The sequence below is a fragment of the Acartia tonsa genome, chromosome 12 (assembly GCF_053477335.1).
Source record: "Acartia tonsa isolate MP-2025a chromosome 12, ASM5347733v1, whole genome shotgun sequence".
Classification (NCBI taxonomy): Eukaryota; Metazoa; Arthropoda; class Copepoda; order Calanoida; family Acartiidae; genus Acartia; species Acartia tonsa.
Genome location: NC_137271.1, coordinates 18,881,909 through 18,898,394, shown reverse-complemented (window position 1 = coordinate 18,898,394; position 16,486 = coordinate 18,881,909). Strand labels below are relative to the sequence as shown.

Sequence of the window (16,486 nt, the reverse complement as noted above, 5' to 3'; positions counted from 1 at the left end):
TTAGTTATTGGTTCCAAAATTAAAGTGTCAAAATTATTCAAATAATATAATGTTAATCTTAATTGAGGATGTACAATGACATATACAGTACACTAATTTAACATCCATTGTCTTATCCCTAAGAATCCCTATATATAGAGAAGCTGCGCTGTTTATATCATAACAGGGGCCATTTCATCAATGCAATTCAAGAAAACTTCAATTCTTTTCAGGGGGAAAATGAATATGTAAAAAAGTAATTTTTTTAGGAAAAGGAATTTACGCTATTTTTAAATAGTAGGAGATTCCGATAACATTTACTTTCATTAACCTAACCTGCACTTAGTATAAAAATTAGATTTTTCGCAAATTTTAAAATAATTTATTTACAATAAAATTACCAGTAGGTACACTATATGTCAGTTAGATTATTTTACAAACTTAACCCCCCCCCCCTCACGGAAAACCCCATCCTAATCCGTTTGTTATTAACCTCCTCCTTTCATATATTTGCCCCCCATTGCAAGTGAGTCAAAAATCGCATTTATACATATTTTGCCAAATATGTTGAGAACAAGTGTTCGCAAAAAAGACATAGACTAACAATAGAAGAATGTTACAAATGATTAACAACAAGTAAATATTTTGTTTTTGCTAAAAAAAAACACAGTAAATATAAAGTTTAAGTTAAGCTTTAAGAACAAATAATTGACCAACTAAAAGTTTTGTCAACGTGTTTATTTTTTTCTCTTTCTCTCTCAAAATAGTTTAAAACCATACCTTAAACCAAAATCTTGCTTTTTTGAAAATTGATCTACCCGTTGAAGATATCTAACTGTGATCCTTTTTGGAGGGTTAAATATCATAGATTGGACCCATTTAAAGCTTCATTGTAATAGAGAGCAATACATAAGATTGTGAGATCTTTCAGTACATAAAAACATACAGACATCCTGTCACTTTTAAGGAGTCCATTCTATTTAAGATTATTCTGTGACCGTCCAAATGGCAAACTGTCTTTGGCTCCATTTTGATTTGCAATTCAGAGTTTGTTTCCCTTATTATATCCAAGAATAAATGGATAATTATATTGTTAACTAAAAAATACTTTTTACCTTTTCCCCCAATTTAAAAAGCTTTCATTTTACGGTCTCAATTGGTGCCTTCAAAAGTATTTTTGTCTGTGTTTTTATGTGTTTTTTTTCTATGTATGTAATATGTATTAAAAAGATAATAATTCCTAATTAGTAGATAAAATAGCAGTTGGTTTTTTTTTCAAAAGGCATGAGCTTTCATGTAAACTTTTTTTTGTAAATCTTGTATCATATCAAAAAGACTTAGTATCCTATCATTAAACATTTTTGTATTACTAGAATTATAGCAAAATTGCGCGTTTTGGTCAGCCGAGCCTTTAATCGCATTTTTGATGTCTGACAATTTGAGACTTTTTCGTTGGCTTGTTTGCGTGTTACTTTATCTCTGTATCACTAAAATAGGTATACTAGTTCTCTTTTTCTCCCCCATAAAAATGCTTTAGATAATTTCGTTTAAATTGTCTTTGTCTACATGCAATTTATTTGGTGTGCAGGCACTTCTGCATATTATCACACATTCATTTTTGCAATAAGACAAAATAGCAAAAATTAGGAGGAATGTCTAATTAATGATGATGGCGAAGCAAAAGGGAAGGGTGAGTGCTTTCTCTTAAGGTGTCTAATGGCTTACGGGGGGGACTCCAACCCTGCGGGGCTAGCCAGTGCCCAATATCACCTAACCTAACCTGACCTAAAGCAAGTAACAAATGTAGAACTTCACTTTATTTTCAGTTAATTTAAAAAAGGGGATTCAGGTTATTTGTGTTCTACAAGGCACTCTAAGAAAAACCGCCGCCGTGCTGTAATTATTTGTATTTTAGCGGAATTTTATGCACACCCCTTTGTCTATATGCAATTTATTTACTTCTCATAGATTAAAAATTCAATATATAGCCAATTTATTTGGGGGGTACCATTCATTCTTGAAAAATAACAGAGATAAAAAATCTTTAAAAGAAACATTTTCAGTATGGTTTCCAAACATCGATTTATATCCGGTGGTTTTAAGCCATACTGAAAAATCATGTATCGTATCATAGCCAGTTTTCTACTAATATTAAGATATAAATCATAATATTAATACCAGTTTTGTAAGCTGTAATTAACTTTTCATTTTAATATCCGCGGAAAGCTTTCTAGAATACTATACGATAAATAAATATGTTTATTGATGAAATAGGATGGGATGTCGTCATGAGAGCTTTTTTCTATTATGATATTTTTTACATTTAACTACACCTTTATGTAAGTTGTTTTTAATAATATTATCCTTATCCATAAAAAAAAACAAATATTGAAATGCAATTTTCTTGATACATTTATATTAACCTATTTCAAACACATGAATGATCATTTAATATCATGCAATTTCGTTCTAGTAATCACAATTCAAAAAAAAGTTAATAGGACAATTTTATCATAAAAAATGGGATTTCATGCCAAAAATCAATAAAATAGACGTCGTCAATTATTATAGAGTTGCTACGCTTTCTCAATTTTACCTAAAAATTACAGGAATCATTATTCAAAGTTTGAAATCGTTAGGATGATTCTAATATTCTTAAATTGACTATAGTTACCTGTTTAATACGCTCGGACAGGTCCTAAATTAAAAAAAAAAAAAAATAACTTTTATCAAATTATCAATTAAATTATTTTTTAATTATATTTGATATTTTGTTATGATATCAGCAAATTCAATTAAATACTTTTAAAAATTCAGAATTACATAAGTAAAATTGTGCAAAATTGAATGATTAATTTAAAAATAAATAGATGCATATGACAAATTGCATATTGTTATATTTATTAAATCATTTATCTTACGAGATTTATTTTTAATTTAAAATAAACACGAAATAGTTTAACTTAAAGTTAGTTCAATTAGATTTAGTTCATTAACCTTTTTCAACTATTTTGTTAAGTATTTGTTTGTCCAGTAAGATCTTTTAAACGGTAGGATTAAAAGTTCAAATATATGATAGTACTTTATTTTTTCCTCAAGAAACGGCTTCGCCTCTAGCATCTTGGGTATTCGTATTGTAAAAACCTGATAAGGACCGAAAAATAGCCTAAACCCTGCCTGTGATTCAACTCTAAAAATAAAATAGCTTTAAACCATACCGGGACTTAAATTAAGTGCACATAGAGGCATATAGGGTGCTTAAGGATGGAGGGGGGGGGGGGGTCGACCTACCCTCTTTTCAATTTTAGTTTCATAAAGAAAATGGTGAGGTCATTTTTTTAGGGGTGATTTTTCTTGGTTTGGTGTGGCTACTTCCTTCAAAATAGTTATAAACCTTCCTAGGAACTATACAAAGATACATTGTAAAGGAGAACCATACCAGTTTAGCGGTTATCGAAACCTTTCGGTACACACAGACAGACAGAGGGACATCCTGTTACTTTTATATAAGCTAGGATATCTGTTTAGCAGTACTACTATGAACAAAATTGTTCTTTTTCAAATGAAAAGATGCAAATATTCTTGTAAAAAAAGTATCTTTGTTCAATTTTTAAATTATGGATGCGCTTATTAACTTTTATGTTTCAATTAACATTAACTAACAAAAACCTAAAAATATTATTTTTCTGCAAAAAAATCTGAGTAAAAATAATAGATTACTGCTTTAATATGACCTAGTCCATGATTTAATAGCAGTTACTTTAAATTTTGTCTATTTGTTTGATGTTCATCCCTAATGACCATTCACAAAATTACAAATTCAATAGATTACAATTAATTGTTCAAACATTTGGACACTCAACTTAATGAATCAACCCATCAAAATACCTAAAGTTGTTGAGCCAACGAATTAGAAAACGTCATTAGAAAACTTTGAGGACTAGTGTAATAGACATGTTAATGTCCCCTCCCTTCCTCTAAGAAATGCCATGGCCATAAAACAGGCTATTATTAAATGAAGTCTTCTAGACAAAGACCGTGCAAACAAATTGTTGGTTGTCTGTAGAATGTGAGATGTGATGAAGAATGTATTGAGCACCAGGGATCTAAAGGAATAAAACAATGGCCGATGAATTTATGTACATCCCCAATGAATATACACATAGTTACCTTTCTGTAAATTATAATTACAGTTGTTGAAACGTTTAGACACTCAACTTAATGAACCAACCAATTAAAATACAATAAAAGTCACAGAAGTTGTCAAGCCAACGAATAAGAAAACATTACAAAACTTTGGGGACTAGCCCAATGCCCCGTCCCTTCCTGAATTAGCACTCTAATTAATTCCATTATTTGAAGATGCTTTGACTTTTACATGATATCTTTAGAAAGAAATTTTATCTGTTCAGATTTACAAGAAACAATTCAGTGGTTTTTCACTTACGCTAAAAAGCATAATAGGAAATAGCAAATTGAGAAGTAAAACGTGTCGAAATAAGCGATGACAATCTCTAGGGGATGGTTGGTTAAATTATCTCAATGAACTTTTTAACTAATTCAGACAACCAACACTTTAATTGTGCATTTAAACTAGTTGCGCCTTTTTTGAGCCAATGCATTTTCCCTGATATAACTAATATAACCGCGCAACAGACATAGCAGCAGTAGGGACAATTCTTGAACACAGTAATAGTGTCTGACTGATTATGACGTAACAAAAAAAAATTAGCCAATGAGAGGCCGTTATTGACCAATGGTAAAATTTATAGTGGCCTCTCATTGGCTATTTTTTTTGTTACGTCATAATCAGTCAGACACTATTACTGTGTTCCAATTCTTCAAAATATCTATTGTCGACATACCTAATATTAACTAGATGTTTAGGAGCTATGTTTACGTATAAAATACCCATAAAATAACCTATCCTTACCTGACCTATTAAATCAATCCTAAAAATATATGGGGGGGGGGGGGGGGGGATCAACAAGGTACCTGAAAGCTTCAGCCTTTAAAATAATGACTTTGAGCGGCAGTGATGAGACACAAATTCTAGCAAATGCAAACCCTTGCAAAGACAAAACAATACTTAGTTAGGAAAATTAATTATTTCCAGAGAGAAAGGACAACTGAATGTAAATTATTTTTTACCTTAAAACTTTTATAAACGCGTTCTGTCATTGGTTAGACTGAAAGGTTGGATTAAACATTATCTAAACTTATCCTCAAATAAGTTTAATGTACCAATGAAGGAATAAATGGTGAAATGGTGGGGGGGGGGGGGTCAAATTATCGTATCCTTAATTATCTTTAATTTATATTTTTTTCTTTTGTTTTCTAGCAGAATTTGTAGTAACAAAAAAAGTTTGCCACTATTTTTTCCGAAAACTTAAATTAAACATTATTAAGATTTTTTGCATGATATTCAAACAACAACTTGCTGTAATTGTTTTGTCAGAAAAAAAACATTAGCCTTCTCGTTAATACAAAAATAAATGAAGTTGAAAAATTTCCCCAATTTTATTTAATTATGTGATTATTTTCAGGTATTTGAAAGTACAGAAAGTTGATTAATGAAGCTGATTGCCAAGATGAAAATAACCAAAAGTGAAAAACTTTGTCAGCAAAGTAATAAAAATAGATAAAAAATATGATTGTGACATAAAAAAGTTCTAAATAAGTTAAAAACAAGAATTATATCATATTATAGACAAAAAAAAGTTGAACTAAGTAGTTTTCTGCTATTTGATTGGCTAGCCGTGCAGAGAATCTTCTCTGTGATTGGCTGGCTAAAAAGAGACGCAGCTCTCTGATTGGCTTACAGTATCAAGACCAAGCATTCTGATTGGTTATCTGTTCAAATCTTCTCTTATATTGTACAAACTTCAGAGACTCTGCTCTCTGATTCGCTGCCACAATTGTCAAATCCAAGATGGCCGCCCTCCGATCCCCCCGTGACTCCTTGAACACGCCGAAAATGCTGACAACTCCGGGGATCGGCAAGGACGAAATGTTGTCAACGCCAACTCTCACAACCCCGCGCACCGCGCACGACTGGGGCGGAATTTTCTCGCCGCTTCGGCCGTCCAGTGCCGCCAGCTCGCCCGGTGGTCTAACGACGCGCGGCGGCGAAATTCGAGAACCACCGGCTGACCTACCCTTAGACTCTAGTATAGGTAAGATCATTTGTAAGAAATCTGCATAACTGCGTCATTAAAGAGATGCTAAAATTATATATACATGCAAAACCAATACTCTGCCAAGTGCTTGCCTTTGGGGGAATGCCTTTATTTATAAACAGCATATGATTACAAGACATAATTAATAAAAGAATGAGTTACGTTCAATTTAAGTTCAATTAGGTAATTAAATTTTATATAACCAATATTCTCAAAATTCAACACAATTTTATTAAAAATTAAAATATTTGAAAAGCCCAGGACCACTCTAACAGTGGAGTGCCTACTTAGTTAACATATTAGAAGAGATTAAACTAAATAGATAAAATAAAACTAATTAAAATAGTCAAGGCCAATGGAAGATAAAATCAGGGATACAGGGATAGGACAATGGACGATTGATTAATCACACCCATTATAACTATCGGTAGAAAAATTTACCTAAATACTCCAAAAATTTAAGGTAACCAATGTTTTTTATTCATCTATGTACATATATCAGGGAGGTAGGGAACATTGGACAGTAAATTACACTGGTACCCAAGGTTAATCACCAAGTTATCTTATTCGTTGGCTCATAAACTTTGAATTTTAATGGTTGGTTACAGAATAAGTAATTTTAGTTATCATTATTTGGAAACTACATCAATTTATCGTCCATTGTCTTATCCCTAAAGATCCCTGGCTATTTAGGTATACTTATCTAAATAACAAGGAACGATTTAATTTTTACTATATTATTTTTCTTTTTTCTTATTGTTAGGTAGTGATTTCATATAAAAAATTAAGATTTTGATTGAACGATTTTTCTTACCGGTTCATAGATTTCTTAATGCCTAAAAAAAAGAAAGCATAATATTAAAAAGAATAGACCATGTAAATTATTTAGCTGTTATTTTATCAAGAAAACATATAATATCAATATTGAAACTACTGCCTTTTGAAAATTTTGACTTACTTAAATGACACCTCAAAATTAAAAAAATAGTCTTTTTTACCTATTGCCTTTTCTAAACATGTAATTTTTCTATGGGCAAAGTTTGAGTCTTCAGGGATAAGACAATTGCTAAAAAACTTTTGTTAAGCCGTTTGTAGATGGTAATAATTATTATAGGTTTTTGATTGACTTAATTGTCATTGTACTCTCCCTCCCTGGTTTGAGGCATTTGGTTAAATTCAATGGCTCACAAATTTTTTTACAGTTTGTACAGATTAACTATTATACTTTAGAAAAGCTAAATCTAGTTAATTTTATAAAGTCATTAATCATAGTAACTACTACTACTATGTCAGGAGTATTATATTATAGGTTTGAATAAGGAATAATACCTTGGTCAATAAACAGGCACCACGCAGTACTGGATTTAAGGTTTAAACCTGTAAAAGATTGGGTCAGTTACTTTTTAAAATTTTACCATGATACAATTTTTGATCATAGTAAAAAATAAAAATTTAACAGAAAACGTATCACGTTTTTAACTATTTGCGAAAATTAAGATTTTTGGCATGTTCAAAATATTTTATCTGCTAAAAATATCAGTTTTGGGTTTTCTATTTTTAAAACAAAAATATTTTTTTTTATAATGAGACAAAATAGGACAAAAAATCATTTCAATAACCCTAAAAATTCAAATATTTGAATGTTGTGTTGCGTTTCTTTCTAAGTATTTAAAATTATAATAGTCTGGTTTTAGGCTATTTTCTTTTTTTTTAAAGGGGAGGGAAGAGGGGCTTTATTAAACCTTCTACAAAAAAATTGTTTTTGGGCACAGCTTCTGGTTGTTCTAAAAGGATTTTACATTTAAATCTTGTTTTCAATTTTATCTTTAAGATTATTTTAATGTCAAAAACGTGAAGTGTTTTGAAAATTTGAAATAAATTTAAAGGGGGGGGGTAAAATGTGGTGACTCGTGCCACGACATACCAGCAATTTTATTTTGGGTGCTACTCCCTTAGTTTTAGAGATAATTGGATGAAATCTTTTGGGCTGGGTCACTAATTACCCCAACTATTGGTATCTTTTAAAAAAAACGGCGGCAGGACCTCCGCTCCCGCCGCCCGCCGCCGTTTTCCGCCGACACCAAAAAAAATTTTTTTATTTCATTTCTCGCCGAATTAGGCAATTTGGAATCATTTGAGACCATGTTATTTTTTTCAAAAATTTTTCCCCTTCCAAGCACCCCTGCGGGGGGACTTTTTTTCATTTTTTTCAAATTCTCGTTTATCAAGGCATATCTTAAATTCAGTGCTACTCCTGTGCTTTTAAAGATATTGAAACAAAATCTTTTTAGGTAGGTCAGTAAAAAAATATTTGAATAAAAAATGGCGGCGGGACCGCCGCTCCCGCCGTCCGCCGCCGTTTTCCGCAACCACCAAAAAAATTTTTTTATTGCATTTCTCGCCGAATTAGGCAATTTGGAATCATTTGAGACCATGTTATTTTTTTTTTAAATTTTCCCCTTACAAGCACCCCTGCGTTTCTCGTTTATCAATGTATATTCTGAGCTACTCCTGTGCTTTTAAAGATATTCAAACAAAATCTCTTTAGGTTGGTAAGTAAAAAATATTTGAATTAAGAAAACGGCGGCGGAGCCGCCGCTTCCGCCGTCCGCTGCTGTTTTCTGCCGCCACAAAAAATTTTTTTTTTTCATTTCTCGCCAAATTAGGCAATTTGGAATAATATGAGACCAAGTTATTTTTTTCAAAAATTTCCCCTTACAAGCAACCTTGCTCCCGCCATCCGCCGCCGCCGTTTTCCGCCACCGCCCCCCAAAAAATTTGAAAAAATAACATGGTCTCATATGATTCAAAATTGCCTAATTCGGCGAGAAATGCAATAAAAAAAATTTTTTTGGTGGCGGCGGAAAACGGTGGCGGACGGCGGTGCTGCTGCCGTTTTTTTTTGAAAGATACCAAAACTTGGGGTAATTAGTGACACAATCAAAAAGATTTCATCCAATTATCTCTAAAACTAAGGGAGTAGCATACTGTATTTAAGATATATCTTCATAAACGAGAATTTGAAAAAAAGTCCCCCCGCAGGGGTGCTTGTAAGGGGAAAAATTTTTGAAAAAAATAACATGGTCTCAAATGATTCCAAATTGCCTAATTCGGCGAGAAATGCAATAAAAAAATTTTTTTTGGTGGCGGCGGAAAACGGCGGCGGGCGGCGGGAGCGGCGGTCCCGCCGCCGTTTTTTTAAAAGATACCAATAGTTGGGGTAATTAGTGACCCAGCCCAAAAGATTTCATCCAATTATCTCTAAAACTAAGGGAGTAGCACCCAAAATAAAATTGCTGGTATGTCGTGGCACGAGTCACCACATTTTACCCCCCCCCCCCTTTTCAAGTTATTTAAGATTTATTTTCTACAAGCTCCGCGTATTTTTTCGTTCTATTTGATTTAAGATGAAAAAGATATTTAAGAATTAAAATTATGTTTTGAGAATTTTTGGATCATTTTTCACAGAAGCTTTTTATATTTTATTTTAGGTTAGGTAAATGTTAATGAATGCCCCGCAGGGTTATGAAATTGATCCCACAGGGTTAGGCCTCCCATAGGGACTAGAAATAGGAGGAAAAATACTGTGAAAATACGACGAAACCCGCTACTTCGTTTTCTTTCCATGATCCGAATTTTTCTTTACCCTGTCATTATGTAAAGAAAATTAATAATAATTATGTCATTCGATGTATCAATATTATGTCAGTTAAGACCATTTTTTTGAAAGCCATGCAGTTGACATAAACGAATAAATGAGCTGGTAAAAAAATATATAAAAAACACACATAAACATTATATGATGATACAGATTTAAATCGTGGAACACCCATCTCTTTCTGTGAAAGTAATTGGTTTTGAAATTTTAATGTAATATTACTGTACTACATATTCAACAAGACCTTGTGCGACCATTACATTTAGATTTATAAATTTCATTTCCAGTTCGGCTTTTATTCAGATTAATTCCCTAGTTTGGAAAAAGTAGTGGAAAATCATGTATCGTATGCATAAAAATGTATTTCCTGTCCTGTTGACACAAACTAGCTTTATTCTAAGAATTTTAACTATATATGTATAAAAAGAAAATATAAATGCCCTTTATGCCAAATTGTGTACAAGTTCTAACCAATAATATGGCCGGATTGTTCCTACCCTGTGTATTTTGGCTCTTACCCTGCGTTTCAATCATTAATATTTACCTAACCTAACATAAAATATCTTATCAAAAGCTAATGCGAAGGTTGGACAAAACCCGCTACTTCGTTTTCTTTTCATGATCCGATTTAATATAACTTTGTATTTATTAAGTAGCGTTACAAACATAAAGAGTGAGGGAGATAAAGATTTATAGAACACACGCTGCGTGTTGAAAAGTAGTTCATAAAAGCTAGAATTATCCAAACTCAAAAACTCACGATATCGCCAGGGTTTTTGGGGTATTACAATGAAAGATAAATAATACTCCCCCCATAAACAATAATGAGTTTCTGCCTGTTATCTTAAATTTCAAATAGTTACTAAAGAGTAAATTTTATTAATTGTGAAAAAATATTTAATTATTGCTCATTTTGTAAGCCTCAATCCCTGCGATATCATACAGAAACAACATTTTTACATTTACTAATTTTTAACTTTTGGTAAAATATCAACTCCGCTTAAATTTATTTGTTCATACTATTAAATTCTATTATATAAAGTATTCAGTTTTTTGTCCCAAGCTTGGGATTTGGTAAACCGCTGGACTGAGTTCTCCTTATTAGGGAAACTTCACATTGATCCCGAGAAAGTACTTGGATATTTATTTTATATTTTAAGCCTTTTAATGGTTTAAATTACAATTAGTGGTTGAAACGTCTGGACTCTCAACTTAATGAACCAACCAATCAAAAAAATCAAAAAAAGGTCCCCAAAGTTATTAAGGTAACTAATAAGAAAATTTTATCATAAAAGTTTTGGGGCCAGTGTAATGTTATGAAATACTTTGCGGATTCTACAATTTGCGGAAATTTTTGCCCATATCGCTATTTTTGCATCAGACCAAATCTAATATCTAAACATGAAAGTATTAAACAAACTATTTTTATAAATTCAAGGGAGGGAGGGGACTTTGGTCTGTAAATTATACTGGTCCCCAAAGTTTTATAAAACATCTTTTATTATTGGTTGGCTTAAATGTTTTGGGTACTTTTTGTACAAACTATCAGTGTCCAAACTTATACACAAACAATTTTAAACTACCTACAGAAGGAGTAGTTTTAAAATATAAAATTGTACATCATTTAATTGTGTCTTGTCTTATCCCTAGAGATTCCTGATAAAATTCTTACTGCTATGTCAGGCTGTTATATCAGACGTGTAACGGGTATTGTAATCAGGAATACAGGGGTTAGTCAATGGAATGGTTATTTCTTGCATCGTATTATAAACATGTTTCCGCGGGTGTAGATTGTATTATGTAAGATTTAAACCAGTTTTTTTTATTCCCGAGATGCCAAAGGTACGGGCTAAAAAAACTGGTTTAAATCTTATGATTGTACATTTTTATATTCGTACAAAAACTGGATATAATATGCTAGACATAACTTTTAGTATGGTTCTAATCCACCGGAAATTAATCGGTTTCTAAGTGCTACGGAAATATACATTAATCTTCTCACTTATTATTATAACATAAGAAATTATCAAGATGAAATAAAATGTAATGGTAGATTTTGTTACATATTTTGTATAACATATATCTTATTTTACATTTTTTTATAATCATCAATAAGCAATTAAGTTATAGTCACTTTTCTTAACTTACTATTAAGAAGTGACATACAGGCAAACTCTAAATTTAAAGAAACCGCGATACTTAAAAGTTAAGGAAAACTGGTAAATACTCCATTTAGAGGTATTACTGGGCAATAAACTGGTTTTTTATTACATATCATCCTATCATAGCATGCTTACTAAGTACTAATTACTAAGTCATAACTACTAGATATAGTTATTAGTACTTATATATTTATTTAACAGCGCAGCCACTTTTTAATTAGGGTCAGTCTTTCTGTGTTTGTTCGTCCATCTTTAACAAAAATGGCATTTTCAAAGAGACTGATTTGACAGGCTTCTTATTTTTTTTGTGTAGATTCTCTTAACCATAAGCTCACCTTTGGCAACTTTTTAGCAGCTTTTATTTTGCGATATTTATGGGTTGCTCAGTTATATACTTGTTTTTAAATGGAAATTTAATTTTTTCAAGCTTTCAAAAAAAATTAAACAAGGACATTAATGTTTATATGTATATAAGCAGCGCTGCCATAACATTTGTATCAGTAGTTGGATGGCATATGTGACAGATACGAACATACGGACACAACTTAGTTATAGAGTAGCTTCGCTACTAAGAAATCCTTGGATTAGTCCATTACACATGGTCAAATGTTTATAGACCTGTAGTTTTTGTTTTTTGCTGATTAAGCGACCTTGGAAATAAAATAATTTGGGGTGCAGTCAATTTCGCACAAGTATCACAATGTCAGAATTGCATATTATGAAAACAGCACAAATTGACCCTCTTCTTTTGCTTTACATTCACAATTAAACAAAAACATTCCCCCACCCCATCCAATTACAGTAAAAGAATAGAGGGGGCACGAGCTAAATGTAACTTTACCCAAGGAGTGGGGACCCTGTGCTTACTTTCAATTGGGTTTTTGAATATCAGCCAATAGCGTCGGTAACACAAACACAGCCAAGTCACTACAAAAGAACAAAAACCAATTTGCTGGCACATAAAAAGGTCCCCACCACTTGGGCCAAGGGTTTACATCAGTTCTAATACATTTATTCTCCCCCCCCCCCCCACTTATATTGCTATTTTGTCTCATAAATCACGTTGCGGATGTGACGGCACACCAAATAATTTATTGATAGATCTAGTCAATTTAATAGAGCTACCTTTATAGACAGCAAATAATCCCATAAGCAGTAGAAGATAAGACAATGGACGAAAAAAATATTTACGTTTTCAATCACGATAAACCAAATTACCCCTTTTGTAGAATAAAATTATAAGGTTTGTACCACCCAATCAAGATTTTAACTAATTAATAAAATTTTTTAATTAAAGTTAACGAATGGCAGAACATGTATTTACAATTTTGGGTACAATTATGATTTGCAGTCAATGTCCCCTCTATTGTTTTACATTGATTATCATTTTTTTGGCGCAAAATATTTTACTTTTAGCAATCGGAAATGCTTAAATTTTTTTAATTAACACATAAAAATTTCTCTCGTTTAAAGGCGGAGCTTTTTAGGCAAATGAAAAGATTCAATAGTTTTATTTTAGGAGCGCAGCTACCATATACGTACTGTACGTACGTCACAACGTTCAAGCTTGTTCAAATAAATGACTATATATTCCCTATATATAGACGGATTTAAAAAAAAACTTATGGATGTTTTTTTTTAATTTAGACATAAATTGTTATAAAAATTTTCATCAACAATGTCAAAAATGCTTTTAAAATCACAAATGCACTAATAAATCTAGTTGAAATGTGAATTTTGAGTTTTTTTTTACACAAAAATACACCCACTTTAATATTTTAGAAAGAAAGAGATAGGTAAATAGGTTGATAATAAGTTACTGTTGCATCGTATTGTTGACAGCCTTTTGCGGACATTAAAATGAAAAATACAAGATCAAAACAAGTTTTGTTAGCCCCAAAGGTCCGGGCGAACAAAACTAGTATTAATTGTAAGTTTTTTTTTCTGATGCTATGCATAGTATTGCTGACAACCGGTTCTAATCCAGCAGATATTAATCGGTTTCGGAGCAATACTGGAAAAAGATTCCTTTGTGCAAATCAATAATGTTTGTTAAAATTTTCTCAATAAAAGACAATTAATAGTCATTATTACAGAGGGTAATCTCATTTTTAATTTTTGCATTTGCAATCTGTTAGAGCAGCCGGTTTATTGGCCAAGGCATTCCGCCTGACATTGAAGTAGAATATACCATTTTTAACGTCTCTAGTATGGCACGATGTGGTCCAGACTCGAACCCGACAGCAAGCCGACACGTTACCAATTACTCTATTGCCGCGGGTTACCCAGCTGCCTGTTTTCCTATACATTTATTCATTTATCCCTGTACATTTTTGACCGCCATATTTGTTTATTTTCAAGTCTGAAATATTTTTGCGTCAAATTTGCTGTTTTGGAATTGAAGCTACTTTATAACTCCTTTAAATCTGTGTGTACCTTTTTCAAACACCTGATTAAATAAATGTACTTTCTCTTAGAAGCTTTTTTTTGAGGGGATTTAGCCCTATCCCCTCTCTTTTCCAAAATAGGCTTAAACCGTATTGGCTGTGATTTTTCGGATGAAATCCTGAATCTTACTGAATGATAAATAAATGATGATAGACAAAACAACCCCTTTTATAAATTAAATAATTGGTTGTTCGAACTACTGATTATACTGTTTATAGATATTTGTGTTCCATAATAATTTCCAATGCTATGGTACCTTTCTATAAGAGTATTTGGGAAAAGTCCCTTTCGTAAAATCGCCCCGTAAGGGACGATTTGTCGTTTTTTTAAAATGGCTTTTAAAAGGTTATGCTATATTGGGTTAGGTGATTGCCCCACAGGGTTAGAGCCCCCTGCAGGGGCAAGAAATAGGAGAAAAGCTACTGTGAAAAATACGAAGAATCGCCCCATAAGGTGCGATGTTACGAAAGGGACTATACCCAGAATATTTTTGTTCTTGTCTTTTTATGTCGTTTACACTTTTCCCCACCTATCATGTGTTAAAATCTAGAAATTCAGGGATATGACAAAGGACAATTAATTCATCTTCTCCCAAGTCTATAATACCAAAGTCTCCAAACTATTTGGGGGAAGAATGGGTTGGAGAATAATTTTAGTGTCATTAACCTCCCCTCTCACTGGTAAAATTGCTTTTTCTGTAAAAAAATGTGAAAATTCGCACATTTTTGACATTTTTTTTAGAAAAATACATCATTTAACAGCAGATAATAATTTAACAGCTTTTCTCATATGCTATAAGTTTTAATGCACAGCAAAAGTATAAGGTAATGTAATATATTTCCTTATGGCTTAGAAATTATGAATTTTGATGGAAAGAAAACGAAGTAGCGGGTTTCGTCGTATTTTCACAGTAGCTTTTCTTCGACTTCTAGCCCCTGCGGGTAGCTAAAACCCCTGCGGGGCCTATTTTATAACCCTTTAGGGCAATCATTAAGATTGTCTTAACCGAACCTATCAAAAGCTACTGTGAAAATTTTTTCCATGATCCGCAAATTTAAAACGGACGGTCAGACAGACTCATTGGATAGACTACTTATTATTATTATTGTTTTTAGTACAAAAATGTAAAATTGAACGATGTTATAAATTTTTAAAGTACAAAAATACCAAATATTGAGAGACGAAATAGATTACAGCTGGAAGGGAATGGCATTTAGAAAAATAATGGTTTATCATTTTTGGAAATTTTTTATTGGTTTTTCATTATTTTCTTGTCCAAGACATTTCTAAAACTATGGTTTCCAAAATATTTGTCTATCTCTACCGACCTCTACCTGATTTTTATCATAATTTCCAGATTTCCAGTCAGTGTGCCTTAATTCGCAGGGATGGAGTGGACTTATTTATGTTTATTACACTAGTCCCCAAACTTTTGTAATAAAGTTTTCTTATTCGTTGGCTTAACAACTTTGGGTACTTTTAATAAATTTTGATTGGTTGGTTTATCAAGTTGAGTGTCCAAACGTTTCAACCACTAATTGAATTCTACAGAATGTGTAAAGTTGTGTATCATTGGGGATGAACATCAATTTATCGGACCTTATCTTATCCCTTTAGATCCCTGCATAATTCTTCAACTTTAATCTAATGAAAATACATTCGAGAAAATAGCCTGAAACCGGACCATAGACAATAATAGCTTAATTAAAAGCCATTTTTGAGATCTTAATGTTCACAGGAATATTTTTTATGTTACATTTGTCTGGTTCCTTGAAAAAGAGAGAAAAATTAACTAGAAATGAGAGACACTGAGAGAGCAAATATTTCTCTCTTTTCATATTAGATAAAACTTAGACAGGAATCTACAGGGATAGGACAGTGGCCGATAAATTTATGTATATCCTCAATGATGATACACAAAATTACCCCTTCTGTAGATTAAGATTGGTGGTTGAAACTTTTGGACATTCAACTTAATGAACCAATCGATCAAAATTCAATAAAAGTCTCTAAAATTATTAAGCGTTGGTATAAAGCATTAGGAACAATGTCTCCTAATG

The 16,486-nt window shown here is 32.1% G+C and overlaps 1 protein-coding gene across 2 annotated transcripts in view; it reads left to right on the top strand.

Moving 5' to 3' along the window:
* The window catches only part of LOC145334131 (uncharacterized), a 147,562-nt gene that overhangs the window by 72,581 nt on the left and 58,495 nt on the right, over nucleotides 1–16,486 (top strand). For both annotated transcript variants that reach the window (XM_080179431.1, XM_080179430.1), the window contains exon 3: nucleotides 5,526–6,155. In XM_080179431.1, the coding sequence (XP_080035557.1) occupies nucleotides 5,912–6,155 (244 nt within the window). In that variant the 5' untranslated portion in view covers nucleotides 5,526–5,911. The remainder of the gene's footprint in view (nucleotides 1–5,525; nucleotides 6,156–16,486) is intronic.